At 35.4% G+C, this 20,020-nt stretch overlaps 1 protein-coding gene across 2 annotated transcripts in view; it reads left to right on the top strand.

Annotated features, from left to right (window-relative positions):
• Positions 1-1,097: 1,097 nt before the first annotated feature.
• The window catches only part of btv (dynein cytoplasmic heavy chain beethoven), a 131,920-nt gene continuing 112,997 nt past the window's right edge, over positions 1,098-20,020 (top strand). For both annotated transcript variants that reach the window (XM_069823110.1, XM_069823108.1), the window contains exons 1-11: positions 1,098-1,199; positions 4,164-4,244; positions 5,705-5,859; positions 7,937-8,107; positions 11,302-11,437; positions 11,835-11,961; positions 12,455-12,588; positions 15,520-15,611; positions 15,764-15,904; positions 16,923-17,171; positions 18,338-18,556. In XM_069823110.1, coding sequence (XP_069679211.1) covers positions 4,193-4,244; positions 5,705-5,859; positions 7,937-8,107; positions 11,302-11,437; positions 11,835-11,961; positions 12,455-12,588; positions 15,520-15,611; positions 15,764-15,904; positions 16,923-17,171; positions 18,338-18,556 — 1,476 coding nt within the window. In that variant the 5' untranslated portion in view covers positions 1,098-1,199; positions 4,164-4,192. The remainder of the gene's footprint in view (positions 1,200-4,163; positions 4,245-5,704; positions 5,860-7,936; positions 8,108-11,301; positions 11,438-11,834; positions 11,962-12,454; positions 12,589-15,519; positions 15,612-15,763; positions 15,905-16,922; positions 17,172-18,337; positions 18,557-20,020) is intronic.

The raw sequence follows: 20,020 nt of genomic DNA, 5'->3' as shown, positions 1-20,020 counted from the left end.
GCGTACTGGTACAAAAATAATTAAACAAGAAAATTTATTAATTACGCTTTAAAAATAGTAAATGAAAAGATAATGATCATCTGAATAATAATAATAAGTAAATTGAAATCATACCGAAGAAAACGAACTAATAAAACTGTAAAATGTAAAAAAAAAACACACACACACACACACACAGGATAAGTTTAGAAGCTTTTTGTTAAAAATAACTGTATTTTACAATATTAAATTGAAAAAAAACAATGATACTTACAGAAAAAGGGAGAGGAAAACATCCTATCTAATAACACTTAGTAATAGAATTACACTAATAGCAAAAGTTTCATAAAACAAACTTATCCAAAACCATTCCTTTATTGAGGTCCTTTTAACTTAATTGTTCAGTCAACTGTGGATGGCCAGTTCCTTTCCCCTTTGCTGACCAGTTTTTTTTCTCTCTTTTTGTATGGAGGAGGGACCTGAAGGCTTACACTGCAGCTTGAGACTTATTGTGCTTACCACTCCTATTCTGTGAATGACTGGGTAGCCGAACGGTCGCGTTTTTGTACAAGTACAGCATTCCGCACAGTGAACTTATTAACCCGGCCTATAGTTTAAATGTTGTGTTCTTTGTTTTTGTTTCGCATAATATCTGATTTCATTCTGTAACATTTTCTATACCGGTAGTGTATAGTGTCCTGAGATGTTATAGAATAGGTAGGTAGTCAGGTAGATTTATTCGTTCTATAATATTCTTACATTTGCTTTAAGCAAAGTCAAAGAACTATATGTTAAAAAATAAAAGTAAAGTTTGTTTTTTGCTAAACTGTCAAAAAGGGGGGCCGACTCTGTTAACTACCTAGGGGCCCTGGGTCTCTATAGATGCTGTATGTCGCCTCTATCTCGAGTACAGAATAAATTAATCATTTTACAGCGTTTATCTTTATTTTCTTCTCTATATATGCTCGCGTTGGTAGCACTGATTCACTACCTCGATGGAACAATCTTTGTAGCTTGCATCCCTGATCCATCGCGATCGCGAACTTACCATTCCTAGAGAACAAGACCCTCTTGGTAGAGAAATTGTAGTTTGCACAGTTTGTTTACTGGTTGTCATGGCAACACATATGTTGCGATGTAAATACCTTTTGTAGTATTCCTAGCAATTTATAGTGAATATAGATCTTAGTAAAATGTTCTGCTATCTACTTTCGTTTTGTGTACGTAAAATTTGTTAAATTAGGACAGTGATTGGGGAACTAATGAATTAGACGATACATGAACGACTTTGTAATATTTAAGTTTCAGAGATTCGTTCACTTAAAAAAAATAAACGTGAATTTCAGTGATACTGTATGTTAAATTTCGTTTTATTGGTGACTAAAATTGGTGAAGGAACATGTTTACTTTAAATGGGCTGGAATTAAGTTTCGTTATGTTCTTGCTGCGTTTTCTGTGGAAATTATGCTATTTATAAATAGATACCAGTAGGCTACAGATTTGTCAGTTCTAATGACATGCACTACAATTATTATTATTATTATTATAATCTATCTCTCGCACTTATAATACCTAGCCGATTCCTTACATGAATATATATTAACACGCCTAGGGAATTCATTTTATAATACAACTGAAATAATGTCCGACAGCCGACTGTAATAGTTTTTTAAATTAGTTTACCTAAACCTAAAGACTCAATTTGACTTGGGTACATAACGCAGTCCTCTTCTGGTCAATTTTGGTTGTATTAACTTTCATTTGAATACTTATCAGTTAGAAAGTGTAGACTGCTTAACAAATATTAAATTTAATAAGCTCGGAAATCTAAACCTTCATAGACAAAAGAAGGTGCTACCATTCTGATTGAGGGGAGTTCCAGCAAAAAAACTTTTGTGCTTCCCCCAAATTACGGAACAATTCTAAGTCACACAGAGTTAGTGTGCAATCAATGTTGGTTGCTTGACGGTTGTCAGCCCACTTTGAGGCCTGTGGATATAGAGGGAAAAATTGGTTCGGTGTCTGGTAGTTTCTGGGTAGCTCAGTTGGTAGAGCGTTAGTACGTTTAACCAAAGGTCCCGGGTTCGATGCCCGGCCTAGGAACAATTTTTCCCTCGAAATTATTCAGTTCTAAAACTTGTTTGATATCACATTTTAATCCAGTTTTTATTACTTTAATTATTGTATCATTTAGCTTACAACTTTTATTAGGAATTACTTTACAACTTTCTTATTTATGGGTATAAACTAACAATGTTTGTTTTAATGTATGAAGGTTTATCTCAAGTTTAGCTTCAATTTTCTAGTTTTCGCGTCCAGATGATGCGGAAATGGAAAATTAATTGCAAGTTCTACAGATGAAAAATATTTAGTATAAGTTACAAACAGAGGTATTTTTGACATTTGCACGAGGAATTGATTTTACATTTTACTTCATCCCAATATCTTGAGAGATAGGGTAGCTCAGGCTCAGGTGACCATTTCAGTACTTGTAGGCCTAATCTTTTTATGCAACCAATTTCTGCATCATTTGTTTATGAATAGGCTTACAGTAATCTCTGAATACATGGCAACAGCATCAAGTTACTAATGCAGTCGTAATGTTTAGTCATGGAAAGACTCAGAGTTATGAAATACATAACTTAAATATCAAGCAAAAGTGTTGGAAGAGGCCTAATTGTAGAGTGGTAAATCATGCGTTTACCGCAACTCAAGTACTGAACTGAAACTCACCTGTGGAGTAACGGCTGGCACGTCTGGCCGCGAAACCAGGTGGTCCAGGTTCGATTCCCGGTCGGGGCAAGTTACCTGGTTGAGGTTTTTTCCGGGGTTTTTCCTCAACCCAATATGAGCAAATGCTGGGTAACTTTCTGTGCTGGACCCCGGACTCATTTCACCGGCATTATCACCTTCATCTCATTCAGACGCTAAATAACGTAAGATGTAGCGTCGTAAAATAACCCACTAAAAAAATAATAAAAAAGAAAATGGAGCCACCGGCGTGGCTCTTGCTTTATGTGAAATTGTGGCTGCAATCTGGAAGGAGGTCTGCAGAAACGACTGCATGACAAAGAAGTAACCTTGGAAAAGAAGTGCAGTACTAGTCCGTATGGAGTCTAGTCTGACCAAGGAGATTTAACAGTACCCCCTAAAATTTGTTTCCAATTACATCAATATATATATATATATATATATATATATATATATATATATATATATATATTTATACAGATGTTTCAAAAATACGGGGCATAATTTCAGGTATGTATTTCCCACATGTAGACAATCAAAATAGTTCATTACAGTATGTGTCCGGAAATGCTTCATTTCCGAGTTATGGCCTTCACAACATTGAAATTCACCGGAACATTTTTCTTTCCGCAGGTCGTTGTCATTACAGAAGATGTTCAAAATGTCCACCTTCTGCTTGAATACAGACCTCACATCGATGTCTCATTGACCTGCGGCACTGACAGAACCTAACTCGTGCAGGGTAATCTGCTGGTGACAGGGCCTGTACACGTTGCAAATGATAAGGATACAATTGATACTCATTCAACAGTCTCCATACAGTCGTATGAGGAACATTGACTTGCAACGCTACCCTTCGTGTACTGATAGAAGGAGTCATGTTCACAGCCTCCAGAATCTCCTCCTGTACTTCTGGAGTTGTAGATCTTGGTCGTCCCCTTCCCACACTAGGAGAGTTAAATTTTCCATACTCGCACAGACGGTAATGGAGACGTACAAATGTCTTCCGATCTGGACATTGTCGCTGTGGGTCCTGGTACAAACGACGAGCCAGTGCAGCATTGCCGTTCGCCTTACCGTACATGAAGTGTACCTCTGCCAGCTCTTGATTTGAATACATGTCGCACAGTCTAACGCCTACACAACACTGAATGTAACCTTCGCCTCGGAATGAACTGTCAGAGTGCCCTCTTAATGTCTCCTTTGACGGCAACGACCTGCGGAAAGAAAAACGTTCCGGTGAATTTCAATGTTGTGAAGGCCATAACTCGGAAATAAAGCATTTCCGGACACATGTCGTAATGAACTATTTTGATTGTCTACATGTGGGAAATACATACCTGAAATTATGCCCCGTATTTTTTAAACACTCTGTATATATATATTTTTTTTTGTGAAGTTGAATTATGTTGAAGTTTGCTTTTCCTTTTAAGGTACCGTGACTTGATTGACCATTGTCACAATGCCATCAGCTACTGGAGATGAGAGGAAGGACTTCATTGTCATTACTGCTGGTAACTGTATAATATCTGATTCTTTTCTATATTGTCAGTAGCAAAATTGGATTTATTTTAAGAAAGTAAGAAGTCTTTTCAAGGAGTGAGGGGATAGAAACGAAAACTTCAGGTTATATTATTTTTCAACATTATGGGTACACTCTTTAATCACTAAACCTTAATGTTTCATGTCCTCTCATTACATCAGACAATGTGAAGTGTCTCTGCAATAGTCTTTCCAAGTTATGGATGGAGCATCATTTCTGCAAGGCAGAGCACATAGTCAACTTCCATTTTCTTCCTGCAGTTTGTTTTAATTTCTGAAAGGAATGGAAAATTTCACACATATATGGTCTGTGGATAATCTTCGGGGCTTCTACCGCGTTGTTGGTGGCTGACGTTTCGATCACTGTGTTGTGGTCATCTTCAGAGCATTTGGATAAGGAAATAGTCTGCGAGCTCGTATATATATATATATATATATATATATATATATATATAGTAGTCTCGATGGGGGGAGTACTTTCGGTGATAGGTCGTAGGTTCTCCTTCTGTCATCTGATTGGTCCTTCATTGTCCAGTCCGGTTGAGGTCTATATGGAGGGGAGTATTCATATTAAATACTGGCCCTCATAAGATCCGAAAGAGTGACCTTGATACCGTGCCCGATGTCCGGATGAAGAGGGGGGCGCTGCGTACATGTGGAGACCTGGTTTCTCGTTCCTAAGTATGATCTTGGAATAGACTTCCCCATGAGTTGCTGAGTTGTAACCCCTCGTCCTTGTTGATGTTGTTGGGATGTTGTTTGATGTGGGAGGCTTCTTTGACCAGTCTTCTGTATAAGTTGTCTTCTTTATCTATTATCTTGATATTGTCGAATTCGATGGCGTGGTCTGAATCTGCTGAGTGTAAGGCTATTGCTGATTTTTCGTATGGTCCGTATTTGCAGAGTCGGATGTGTTCCTTCCTTCTATCTTCCACTGTACGTCCAGTTTGGCCAAATGTTAAACACATATTCAGTTTTAATATTGTAATTATTTATACATATAACTGAATCTACAATGACTTGGACATACAGGAAAACTGTTAGTTTGTTTAGAATAGGCTACATGATATGAAACCAAATTTTAAAATTTCAAGGACATTAAATGAATAGTTTCAAATTGGAAACTTGTTCGTTTTTGTTGTTAACAGTATCTTAAGAAAATTGACATTGGCATTTGGTATATGAGTATTATATCGTGTTCATTTCTCCACACCTCTCTGTTAGGCCTGCATGTTACATAGTTATGTGATGTTTTGTGAGAAATGCATTCTAAAATGAAATTCACCAAGTTAACAAGACAATGAATAACATATTCAAACGTTTCATATAATCAACAACTACTCAGACATAAACCAATTTTCATTTACTATAATTGAACATTTTTGTTGCACTGATGTATTTCATTTAAATTTACTTGACTGTTTCGTTACAGCAAACTATTTTGGTCTTCCTCCATCAGAAGATATTTGCTCACTGTTGAGCAATGATACGAATTTAAACAATTTTTTAGATGATGGAAGCTGTTTCACTCTCTGTGCTATGCCACAAGGGACTCAGTCAAAAATGCAAATCATATTGGATACAGAGGTATGTTCTGTTAGTCCTGCATAATTGATTGTATGTAAATGTATTTTGAAAATATTATGTAGAATTTATGCTATATGTTTTAGTTCGAAAGATATCTGCGGAGGTTTTTTTTATATTCTGGTGTTGGTTGGTGGCAGCAACAGCAGAGAACAGTGGCAATAGCAGTGATGTTAGTGGAATTAACAATAACAATAGTGGCGTCAGTAATAGCAGTGACAGCTGCGATGGTATTTGAATATGGTGATTGTGGTGATTACTTTTGCTTACCTTTTTTTTTTTTTCATCGTCTCCCCATATCTCTCCTTTTTATGCTTTCCTTCCTCTGCCTGTGACATGAGATTATGTCAAAAGTATTTTAAGTTTATTTGCAATGAATAATGGTTTTTAAAATTTAACTTTTTTTGTATTCCACCATTTTAATTTGTTTAACATGAATTACTGATGTATTTAGGAACAATATCTTGAGGTTGTGGCTCTGTAACATCGTCTTTCCTTTGTAAAGTATTTAAAAGGCGGTTTTTACTTTTATTTGTGAGCTGAGTAGTTTTATATTTTGGGTCATGATTTAGGCCGTGTCCCAGAGCTACATTCTCAGCTGAAGTGAACTGGATAGTTGTCTAAAAAGCTGGATGTGACGTCAGAAGTCATGATCCAAAACTACATAGTGCATAACAATCAAGTCCATAGCAGCTAGTAAACGAAAATGCTTGCTTGATTGATGACTTGTTCACTAAACAAACATGACTGTTACCTCAACAGAAATTGGGGTTATGAAGTCTGAAGATGCTTTGGAAGTGAAATAATGTAAATATAATGTAGAATGACACGTTAACTTTGAACATTGACACTGTTAGTATACCTTCTTTACAATGTTTTAAACATTACTGAAATATATTGGGCCTTTTTTTTTTTTTTTTTCCACGTAACTCGTAATGAAACTGCATCAACTGTCAACTGTCTTCTTAACTCAGTGCTGTACTGTGATGTCATGGTTTTTAGAAAAATAGTCTATGAAGGCCGTGTTTCAAGCACACATGTCCAGAGCTCCCTAGTGTGTAATCACCTACTGTCGGTGACTCAGGAGAAGACGAGAGCGGACTGAGGAGGAAGGGATGTGAACAGATAACATAAGACACCACGGTCAATATTTGTACTGCAGTAAGCGGAAACATTAGGTCTCCTTCTGTTCAACTTAGCTTTAATTTCCATACGCATTGTTACTCATGTTTCTTGCACGAGTAATAACCTGGCTACTGGGATGCTTATCTGAGCGATGTTTATAATAATCAACAGTGATAGTCAAGAAGGTCACATTCTTTCTGCTCGTCTTCTCCTGAGTAACGGACAGTAGTTGCTAGTCACTGGTGTGTAATAGGGACTTGAGCTTTGAGACACGGCCTTATATTCTAAAGATTTGCATTTATTAACTGCCATGGTGGCTCAGTGCTAGTGCATTGGGCTTGTAGATAGGGAACCTGGGTTCAAATCCCACGTCACTTAGAATTTATTAAGTTGTATTGAGAAGGCCTACAGACAATACAAGGGTTTTCTCCAGGTATACCGGTTTCCCTGTGATATCCCAACACTTCTCCATCATCACCATCATCATCATCATCATCATCATCATCCATTCATTACGAGTGCAACGTAGACCCACTGCCTGTGGTGCACTCTGTGGTCTGTGGTTCTCGGCACTTGCAACATCTATGAGCTCGTTCATAGAGCTAGGACGAATAAAGGCTAGTTAAGGTCCTTACCATTGGATAAAAAAATCCCTGTAAATTAAAGGGTGATAAAATCCTCCTCCAGGAGAAAAGTAAAGCTGTAGATCCTGCATTGCACATACATGGCACATAAAATAACCCTGTCCCTGATAGAGTGCTTTAGACAAAATTTGTCTATCATTTCTTACCCATGCTGAATTTCGACGCAGATAACGTACTGGTATGCATTGTTAAATAAAACATTAGGGGTACTGCTATTTGAATATGATTCCATGGGCATCCACACTAGATGTATTTATTAATTGTTGCATAATAAATTTCGTAATACTTTTTTCTGTTTTCTTCAAATTTAGGTTGCACCAAGAGAGGGAAAGGAAAAGTTGCTGGTTTTTTTCAAAATTAAACCAGAAGTCATTACAATGGAGAATCTGCATGAGAATGTATTTGTTTCTTCAATGGTGGATTCTCCAGTGTCAGCCTTGTATCATGCAATACAAAAAGTGTTTGCTCCGGTTCTGTTGAAGGTAAGTGTGTAATAATGTTATGTTTTTTTATACAGAGGAAAAGTTCCTGTCAAACTAAGTTCATTCCCCTCATGAGGGAGGGAAGATATGCAGGATGTTTCAGAAATACTTTGACAAACCTTGGGGGTATGTTCCTCACATGAAAACAAGAAAAAAAATCATATAAACATATGTCCGAAAATGATAGTTTTTTAGTAATTAATGAAAGAACATGTTCTCTTGTTTCCACTTTCATTGTTATGAGTTTCTGAATTGATTAAAGTTGCAACACTTGCTACCAAGCTGACAATATCTAACATGTTTCATTATGTTCTTTCATTAATAGCTAAAAGAATAAGGATTTTCGGACATATGTTTATATGAACTTTTTTCCTTGTTTTGGTGTGAGGAACATACCCCCAAAGGTTTGTCAAAGTATTTCTGAAACACCCCGTATAACATTCCTATGCCATCTGTGCAATCAATTGTGTGTGACATGCGTGTTCCTGGTTGGAAGCTGAACTGAATGCTCTGTACAAAGCAAGCACTATTCTTGTCAAAGCTTTTGATGGAATTGATCTAGATTAGTCTTGTTTATTCAAGGGGTTTCTTAGTTTGTCCCCAATTGTCTTTTCTTTTAAATATCTGTATAACACTGTTTTTGATATGCTCGTGGTCTTGACATTTTTCTCTGTAACCTGAGTCACTGTATCTTAGATCTAGTACATTTTTACGTAATTATATTTATTTGGGAAATATGCGTGAGCCAGACACATAATTTATTTTATATGTGAATGAACATGATTTTCCTGTCCTCTTACTAAATACGCTAAAAAGATCAAATATATGAACATAGTACATCAAACGATGGAAGAGTAATGGAACGGAGAGAAATTCTCTCCGGCGCCGGGATTTGAACCCGGGTTTTCAGCTCTACGTGCTGATGCTTTATCCACTAAGCCACACCGGATACAACCCCGACGCCGAACAGAGACGATTCTGTTCGGCGTCGGGGTTGTATCCGGTGTGGCTTAGTGGATAAAGCATCAGCACGTAGAGCTGAAAACCCGGGTTCAAATCCCGGCGCCGGAGAGAATTTCTCTCCGTTCCATTACTCTTCCATCGTATGATGACGCAGAATATCTGCATGGAAATATCATATGTACTTCGGTACATTGAAATAATATATGATATGCGTAAATCACGAAGTGATTTAAGACGGCGCTAATTCCGTCGGATCCCGGCCAACTAGTCACTCATAACGAGTGCACCTGAGCACATGTGTGGACTTCGGTCCTATGTTCATAGACACCTATGACGTAGTGCAAAGGGCGGCCACTAGAGGGAACCCAAGAGTTGGAACTCAATCAGAGACGATTCTGTTCGGCGTCGGGGTTGTATCCGGTGTGGCTTAGTGGATAAAGCATCAGCACGTAGAGCTGAAAACCCGGGTTCAAATCCCGGCGCCGGAGAGAATTTCTCTCCGTTCCATTACTCTTCCATCGTATGATGACGCAGAATATCTGCATGGAAATATCATATGTACTTCGGTACATTGAAATAATATAGTACATCAAGTTAATAAATCTTTCATTGTAATGATTGCCTCCTGATACAAGTTTCAGAATTCGCAAACTGACTGAGAAACGAGATAGAGACACCGAGGGTAGGTAGTAAAGAACATTGACTTAAAATAGTGGATGAGGAAATATTTTTAAACAGTTTGAAGCGTCCACTTCAAAAACTGTCTAAATCCATTTTTTTTTTAATTGAGATAATGGCGGTTTCGTCATCTACCTAAATGTCTCTAGCAATTTTCTAATGAATGTTGTGCTTAAATTCCCCTCTTTCCTTCCATAAATAAGCTTCAAATATGACGAACACTGCAAACAATTGCGTTTCCTGAAAATTGTTAAGAATGGATGTAGACAGTTTTGGAATTGGAGGCTTCAACTCTATCATGGTACTCTTAGAAATTCCAAGAATTCGTGATGGTGTCAATAGCTAACAGAAAGAAAACTTGGCAAAACCTTCCTTCCGTATAAAAAGCAGTACAGTATGATTGTTGGAAATCAGAAGTTTTGATCAGATGAATTCAGATGAAAGTATAATTCAGGTCTATATTATGTCTAGAATATTGATGACTCGCTGTGTTGTAAATTATAAATGAAATGATCATATTATAGTATTTATATGAAATTGTGGAATTAAAACATAATATTTTATTCTAACATTGTAGTGTTATCCTTAGGATCATAATAGGTTCTGAAATTACATTTAAGAGAGTGAATCATGCCATTTTGAAGTGTTTGACATTAGACACCAAACATATTTACATATTCTACCACCACGCGAAGTTTCATAACCCAACCTGGAAATGCTCAGTGATAGTATATCATATTACAAATTTCACGAGATTGTAGTTTTAGAAGAAATGTACTATAATCTAGCTCACGATCCAAATTAAATCCATTGGGAATGTTATATTTTTTTGTACACTATTGTACAAAATAAATATGAATTCAGTTTATTATTATTTTCAACACATGGTATATATAGCATTCTACTGGGTGTTCAGTTCAAAGTGTGTCATGGCTCGCTGTATGCCGTCATATGGCTAGTCGATGAGCCTAGAGAATTCAATCTTCCTACACTTCCGCAGAGGTGTATTACCTATGTGTCAGAAAAGTTGCCTAGCAAGGACGGCGTTCATTCTGAAGAGTACTTACCGATATGTACGGTAACGCCGGTAGTGGCAGGAATGTGAACTGTTTGGAAACATGTACTGAGGTGGGTTTTTTTCTTACTGTCGGGATATGGGGAGAGGGTTAAGACGATTTCTTACGTATTTGTTGACATTAACTTCGACAGTCAACATGGACACGGAGCATTTGATTTGTATTGTGGAATGTTGCCATACGCAACCGATGATAATACCCTGCGTACGACTTGGCCGCGCAAAACACAGTTCGAAAGAGGTTATGGTAGCACACAGACCGTACAGACCGCCATCTGTTGCTACGACGTTCAAGTTATACCGTACACTTTCTCAAGTTCAGATTGAACGCCTTGATTAATAGGCAACTTCTCTGACATAAAAGCTGAAACTCGCTTCAAATCGCTGACTCACAACAGTGACGTCATGACACACTTTGAAATGAACACCCAGTAAGTGTTATATGTATTTTTTTTTTATTATTTACGGTTTCTTGCAGGATGACAAATGGAGTTACAGTTTTGATCCAAAGCTGCAGGAACTTATAACACAACTTGAATCTGGTTTACGAAGTGTTCTCCAGAAAGGAGACCAGTCAGTCCAGCACAATGCAGAACTAAGTGGAAACATAGCTGGTATATTATTTTATTAATTCATATTCTTCTTAGAGTTTAATATTTTATTGTAATGTAAAAGTTGTCCAGGCCTATTTTTGCCTGTAATTTGGGATACTGATTAACATATTTAATATTATTTGCTGATAAGATATGAAAGAACAAAAATAAAAAAGCATGTTCCTGGTTACAAAAATATTCAGATATTTGTATGGGTTGATTGACAGTTTACGGAGGACATATATGTGCTAAATAAACATGAAAAATTATGAACATCAAACGTTTATGCTGTTCATGATAATTATTATAAGCATGGTTGAAATTTTAATCTTTTAGGAAGATCTTGTAATTTTTTTACTAATTTAAACGTATACATATTTATAAATCAAAATGCTAAAGCATGCTTTTATATACACAGAAATCATGAGCCCTGAAGACGAAATGCAATTTTGGTCTAATGTTGCTAATTCTATTGGAAGAAGAGATGAGAAAGAGAAGGGCACTGCATTTTGGTATGCACTGGAGCCACTAGCAAAAGATTTTAGGTATGTATTATTCTAAACGACTGTATTATCTGACACATCTTATAGAAAAGATGTTGTAATGCCTTGTGAATATTCGTTTTGAGATTATGACTGGAAAAAAAAAAAAATAAATAAATAAAACATACCGCTATTTCATGCTTGCCCAAATTAAGATTGTTTGACTTTCATTCTGTCTTTCTGTCTGTCGATCATGTCTGTCTTATCTGTGTGAATGTGTGCATATAGCAATTTCTTCTAAACAGTACAACTGATTTCAGTATTTATGAATTAACTCTTTTTTGGTGGAGGTATGTGAAACATTTTTGCAACAAGGATAGCGAGGATATTTAAATACAGTGACTGCTTAGAAGAAAGAGTTGCAATTGTTACACTGCTGATTGTTACCTTATGGAAGAAGTCTAGCCATATCTGTATTGAAGATTATGATGAAAATATTATTTAGCTAAGAGTGTACAAAGTTGAGCTTGATTTTTAGAGTGTGTTAAAATTACAGATCTCTAGACTCCTTGTTCCTAGCAGATGTTGATGAAATTCTGGAAACAGCACACAACTCTTTAGACGACCTTTGGAAACTAGACGACTTCATATATCCCCAACAACGCATGGAGCATTTGATGGATGTTATTGGTTAGTTGCATGCATCTGCATTAATGGCATGTTTATGTTGTGTTGGTAGTCGTTAGAAGTGTTCTGTGTGGAAGGAGGGAAGAATGTAGAGTTGTCAAATTGTGAAAACTACTGAAGGAACGTTTCTTCTTTCAGTGATAGAAAGTACATATTACCTGAATCTGGCAACTCACTACCACCTGCTGAATTTGTGAGAGCACGATTCATTCATTCATTCATTCATTCATTTATTTTATTCCATAGATCTTACATGAGCAATGAAGCTTTAAGATGTGGAACATGTCAACATTTTACAATATTACAATTACAATTTTTACAAATTTTTATAGTTTTACAATTTAGTAATTTTCTACAATTTTTACGATGTTGTACAATTTTTTTACATTTTGGCGAGATGTAGTGAGATGAGATGAGGTCCGAGGATTCGCCAAAATATTACCTGGCATTTGCCTTTTCGGTGGGGGAAACCTCGGAAAAACCCAACCAGGTAATCAAATCAAAGGGGGTAATCAAATCAAAGGTGTTGATGCCAAGGACTCGCCATAGACCTTCCGGCTTCAGTCCCACGGCTGTGGAAAACCTCCGAAGAAACCAAAGTCCAAAGGGGGATCCAACCCAAGCCCGAACGCAGCTCCGGAACAGCAGCCCAGCGAGTCTGCCGACTGAGCTACATCGATGGCTCTACTAAAAGTATACAATACATAGCCAATCAGATTATTAAATTTACAAACGCAAACGATCATTCATAAGTTGAGCTATATTATAATACAAAACAATTTAATTAAATTTAAGGCATAAACAATTCAACCAGTTGTGATATACAGAAATTGATAATACATATCATGCAAACTACTTCAAATTACAAACACAATTTATCAGTAGAGCTATATAGATTACTATTCAATTTAAAGCATATACAATTCATCGGCCAAAACTATACAAATATATACAATACAAAGTAGCATACTTTCATTAAGCTATACAAATTTGTGCAATTAATATCAAGTAAATTAATTCAATTTATAATCATAAACAATTCATCAGTTGAGCTATACATATTACCATTCAATTTACAGTAGGTCTATATACAATTCCTCAGTAGAGCTACACAGACTAGTAATCATTTTAAGAACATATACAATTCATCAGCCAAACTATACAAACATATACAATCAAATTAGTTCAATTTACAAACTTATTTTCGTTAAGCTATACAATTCATATGAAGTAGATTAATTCAATTTATAAGCTTAAACAATTCATCAGTTGACCTATACAGTATACTATTCAATTTACAGTACATACAATTCATCAGTTATGCTAAACAAAAAATACAATACATAGTAAACAGATTAAGTCAATATAAAAACATATTTTAGTTGAGCTATATAAAAATGTACATGTCATTTAAGTAGAATAATTCAATTCACAAGCATAAACAATTCATCAATTGTGTAGAAGGTATGAGTAAGGTACGAGATTTCTTATCAACTTCATCGCCTCTGCAGTTGCATATGCAAGATTTCTTTCTGAGGGAGGGTTTTCAATTAGATTTTTGTGCTTAATCGTAAAATTATGAACTAATTACATGTATATAGATTTTCAATGCACTTGAACCCTAACTAAAACTTGTAACTTCTTATCTGATATTGTTTCTTTTTTAGATCTTATTCTTCTAAATAATTGATTAAATGGCGATCTTACTCGTGTTAATTACGTAAGCATGTGCGGCTTACAGCTGTTTCGGTGCTAGTTGACACCATCCTCAGAGCCTTCTGTGTCTCGGCATCATCTCAACTTCGCTGCCTTTGTGTGGGTGCGTTCGTGTGATGAAGAGTTGTGCCAAATAGTGTGTGTGTTCTGAAATTGATCTGTGTGTTGAGAATTTGATTAGGGTGTGTTTTAGTGTGTCTGTATATTTCATATTGTTCTAGTGTGTTGAGTTTTTGGTTTTTGGGTTGTATGTGTAGGATTTACATGTCTGTATTTATGTTATTGTATGTGTGGTTAGCATTAGTTATGTGTTCGGCATATGTAGATGTAAGAGTAAGATCGCCATTTAATTAATTATTTATATTCAAGTGTTAAAAGTACGGTAGTTTACGAAAGATTCAACATGGCTTGTTCTTCTGTTATTTTATTAACAGAGTTTATAAAGGAGAATACTACTGTTTAAAAACATTAATAAAATTGACATTCTCTTTTCATAAAGGCTGTTTTAATGCTTATTAAAAAGAAACGTTACGCAAAATAATAAAAATTATGTTTTATTTAACGATGCTTGCAACTGCTGAGGTTATATCACCATCGCTGGTGTGCCAGAATTTTGTCCTGCAGAAGTTATTTTATATGCCAGTAAACAAAATAATAATGAGGACGATTGAAATATACATTAAATTGAAGTAAATTATTGAACAATAATCAATCAATCTTCTTAATGTATCCAGCTGTTTGGTGACAACATAAAGTCCACTGTAGTCTATTCAGTTGTTGTTTTTCACGAGAATTGAACAATAATTGAATAGTAGATTGAAATGAGACATTGACACTATCACATCCTATTAAAATGAATTAAAACTAGTGGCTATAATATTAATACAATATATGAGAAGACATTTTTATAAATTAGAAGGGAATAATTAAATATGTAAAGATATACCCTTTATATGCCATGAAGACGTTTGGAGGGCATGGGTATAGAGCTCGATGCTTTCTTGACCTCAGCACTAGAATGAGATGGTGTGGTCGTTACCATGTTCCAACCGCCTTTTACCTCTGGGAAAGACCCTGTACTCAATTTGATTCGAGGCAGAGTGAACCTGACTGCTCAGTTACACGAATTGAGCTTTTTATTTCTTTGCTGAATTAATTTAGAGGATTTAAAAAACCAAAGAATTAATATGATATGTTTCAACGTTTTGTGTTGTTTAGGGAATACATTGACAAGATTTATTCAGAAGACGCTTAAATCACTTAACTTATGGGAAGATGTTTATCTTCAAGTGGAAGAACAATTGAATCAGGTAAAATAAGACTTTACATTTATCCTCTCTTCATACGAATAACTACGTTGTTTTTTTATGTGTGGTTAGCTCTGCTCTCCACCTTAAATTAGAATTAAATGTATATTAGCCTCCTGTATAAAGTGATTGGATAACATTATTCTTTCTTGTAGGCAATCAAGGCTTGTGAAAAATGGAAAGTGACATGTGAACGATTGACATCTTTGTATTGGCCAAATTACTCACCTCATCCATGGAAAGGGAAACCGTTTATTCCAAAACATACCCAGAATTTTGCTCAGAGACTTCAAGAGGTAAGTTTTGTTCTGATAAAAGACGTGGAAACTTGCAGAATATACATACAATGTAAAGAGAAAAGTGCGATATATTTTGTTATTTCTACAAAGTGGATAAAACTTGACTATAACTATTAAACTACGATATATTTTAAAAACAAATGTAATATTAACACAAATTTGAAGGTAAGTGCCAAAATACCACTAATAATAATGATATATTAATAATGATGATAATAATTATAATAATAATAGCAACTTATTTATATGATTTTAATATGTCTATGGCCAGGAGAAAAAAGGTCTTAAATCAGTTTTTTGTGAAAATGAGATTTTTATATATTCTGAAAGTGGAAACAATTCTCTACAATCTGGTAAGATGGCTAAAGTCAAATGAGATTCCTGAGTGGATTTATAGAGCATTACCAAATGTCCTAAGTACTTTTTGAATCGAGCACGCACAGAATAAAGAACTTAAGAATATTTAATACTTTATTCCTTACAAACCACCACATGTTTACTTTCCATGCTTCCCTATTAAAAAGGTCTAACTTGTATTTTAGCCATTTTATCACATACTGATGCCCTTTCCTTTTAAAACTTTAAGCACGAGGTAAACAGTCCTATATTTTTTAAGACCTATTTTGCATTCCTAATAATTTACATTTCCCATTTATTTAGACATGAAAAAGGTCTTACGTTTAAATAGTCCTTTTTCTCAGTTTGGGTTGTAGTCTTAAAAGAGCTTAAGTGCTGCTATTTTTGGAAATAATCAAGAAAATTGTTAAATGAGCAACATTATCTATTTTAGAAGAAATATAAACAAATAATATCCAGGAAAAACCTCTTAATTAAAAGAATTCTACAATTGACACCAATTTCAATCTTTCTGCTGCTCTCCTGAAAAGTATAAAATTTTTACTTAAGACCTTTTTCCTCCCGGCCACATATGTATATTGAGGGTGTCCTTAAATTTTTTATATGGAGTTTCCAATGGCATTTAATTATTAACAAGTGCACTTCATGTCATGCACAGGTTCTGGATTTAAGGACGCTTCATCGACAACTGACGAGGCTACTAACCCAGAAAGAACAGCAGGAATTGAGAACAAATGACACTTTCAAACCTTTTTTGGGGTTGAATCCTATACAATACAATCCGTATACTGAACCCTTGTGGAGAGCAGCTGTAAAGCAGTTTGAACACTCTCTTATCCCCACAGAAGAAAGGATAGCTGGCAAGCTTCAGACACAACTACGGAATGTCAATGCTAATACCTTGCAGGTTTGTGTATGATACATCTTTTGCATGTATGTCTGTACACGCATATGCGTATTTTAAAGAACAGAATTTATTATTGTGTTAAGATACACAAGGACTGTAGAGTGATAGAAAGTGCCTATAAAATGTATAGAGTATTTTTTCGTCATTCAGGCTAAATGTGTAGTGATTTCTGTATTTATAGTATATTTCTGTGCCATGTGACCTTTCATTGTAGGTATGTTGTTTTCTAATGCCAGGCGTTTGACAATAAAGTCATTTGACTTCTTGCACTCCAATATTTTTCAAAGATATTATCATGGCCAGCCACTGAAGCACAGATTTTGAGGTGTTCTGAATCCATTTCTTGGTTTGAGTTGCACAATGGGCAGTTAGGGGATTGATATATTCCAATTCTATGCAGGTGTTTGGCCAAACAATCATGGCCTGTTGCCAATCTAAATGCAGCTACAGACGATTTTCATGGTAAATCGGGAATTAACTGTGGATTTTGATGCAGAAAGTTCCATTTTTTCCCTTGAGAATGTGTTATCAAATTTTGTTTGTTAAAGTCTAAGTATGTAGATTTGGAAACTGGTCTGTAAGTAGCAGTGCTGCTCTTCTTTGCTAAAGCATCCGCATTCTCGTTTCCCAGAATTCCACAATGGGATGGTATCCATTGGAATACAATTCTTTTATTGAGTGATAATAATTGAGAGAGCATTTTAGTTATTTCTGTGGTTTGAGATGAAGGTGTGTGTTTAGAGACTATTGATAGAATAGCTGCTTTGGAGTCTGACAATATAACTACATTCTTAAATTTATTGATGTGACATAGAAGATTCCTGAGACTTTCACTTATTGCAATGATTTCTCCATCAAAACTTGTTGTTCCATATCCAAGAGATCTATAAAGTGAGAAGAGACAGCACGTAACACCTGCACCGGCACCTTGTTCTCTGGAGATCAAGGATCCGTCGGTCTATAAATGAAGCCAGTTTTGTGGAGGGTACCTAATATTACTTGTCTCTAAAGACAATTGTTTCAGTGTTTACTTCTGATTTCAGTATTTCTTCTGTTAAATTTAGATTAACTTATATTCTATATTTAATAGAGTTAAAGGGTTTGGTTTAATTTGTAAGTTTTCTTTTAAATTGTAGGTATACTGTATACACTGTTTATTTCTACAGCTTCTGCAAGAATTTAAGCGTTATCAAGAACTGATTCAAAGACCAAGTGTGCGAAATACGTTGGTTGCTGAAAGAGAAAATCTACTGGGTTTGTTAAGGGAATACATTCACAGTGTCAGTTCAGACTTTGGTTCGGGACAAAATAGAGAATATGCCAGGATACTAGACATGCCTGAAGTAATCTGCAACATATACTGGGTTCGTCAACTTGAATGTAAGGTACGTCATTTTTTTAAATATTTTCTCTGCCATTGGCAAATGGATTGTTTAGTTACATAATGGTAATATTTGAAATCGCCAGCTGATCTCTAGAGTTGTTCTCCAACGTGTGCCTATCTCATGAAATACTGTTGTTTAGGATAAATAAAGATTATTTGGATGCCATATTTTCTATAATGAATACGGAAAACCATCAAATAGTTGTCTAATGCCAAGTGTTGTGCCCAAGGATTATGACAAGTATCATAACTCTACTTATGACCATAAGCACCATATTTGCATTGTATTTTAAAGTAATGGAATTGTATTTTATTCATAACGTTTTATAACATTCAGATTCAGTAGCATGTTGAGACACGCATTGTACACACAACAAAAGTTTCCTTTCAGCACACGATGACAGATTAAAGCTCCACATTTAGCAACTCAGCAACAACTCTCAAAGTCCAGTCCTTGAGAATACAGGATATGCACTCTAGCTATTCTCGTAAAGCCATTCTGACGTAAATCGCAGATCTACATGACGAAAAACACACAGATTGTATATGAATTATTACAATCAGCATCTCTTGCGAGATGTAAAGAACGCGTTCTATAATTGGTGGTTATTTGAATTCTGATTTTCTATTGGTTCAATTAAAACAAAGACGATTCAAACCTTGATTATTGTGAGAGTTCCTTAAGCCTATATTGCCCAAAGTGATGATAGGAAATGCCGATTTTATTCTGTTAGTTCAATTAAAACAAAGACGATTCAAACCTTGATTATTGTGAGAGTTCCTTAAGCCTATATTGCCCAAAGTGATGATAGGAAATGCCGATTTTATTCTGTTAGTTCAATTAAAACAAAGACGATTCAAACCTTGATTATTGTGAGAGTTCCTTAAGCCTATATTGCCCAAAGTGATGATAGGAAATGCCGATTTTATTCTGTTAGTTCAATTAAAACAAAGACGATTCAAACCTTGATTATTGTGAGAGTTCCTTAAGCCTATATTGCCCAAAGTGATGATAGGAAATGCCGATTTTATTCTGTTAGTTCAATTAAAACAAAGACGATTCAAACCTTGATTATTGTGAGAGTTCCTTAAGCCTATATTGCCCAAAGTGATGATAGGAAATGCCGATTTTATTCTGTTAGTTCAATTAAAACAAAGACGATTCAAACCTTGATTATTGTGAGAGTTCCTTAAGCCTATATTGCCCAAAGTGATGATAGGAAATGCCGATTTTATTCTGTTCGTTCAATTAAAACAAAGACTATTCAAACCTTGATTATTGTGAGAGTTCCTTAAGCCTATATTGCCCAAAGTGATGATAGGAAATGCCGATTTTATTCTGTTAGTTCAATTAAAACAAAGACGATTCAAACCTTGATTATTGTGAGAGTTCCTTAAGCCTATATTGCCCAAAGTGATGATAGGAAATGCCGATTTTATTCTGTTAGTTCAATTAAAACAAAGA

The sequence above is a fragment of the Periplaneta americana genome, chromosome 4 (genome assembly GCF_040183065.1).
Source record: "Periplaneta americana isolate PAMFEO1 chromosome 4, P.americana_PAMFEO1_priV1, whole genome shotgun sequence".
Lineage (NCBI taxonomy): Eukaryota > Metazoa > Arthropoda > Insecta > Blattodea > Blattidae > Periplaneta > Periplaneta americana.
Note: the sequence above shows the minus strand (reverse complement) of the source record. Positions and strands in the feature narration are given on the sequence as shown.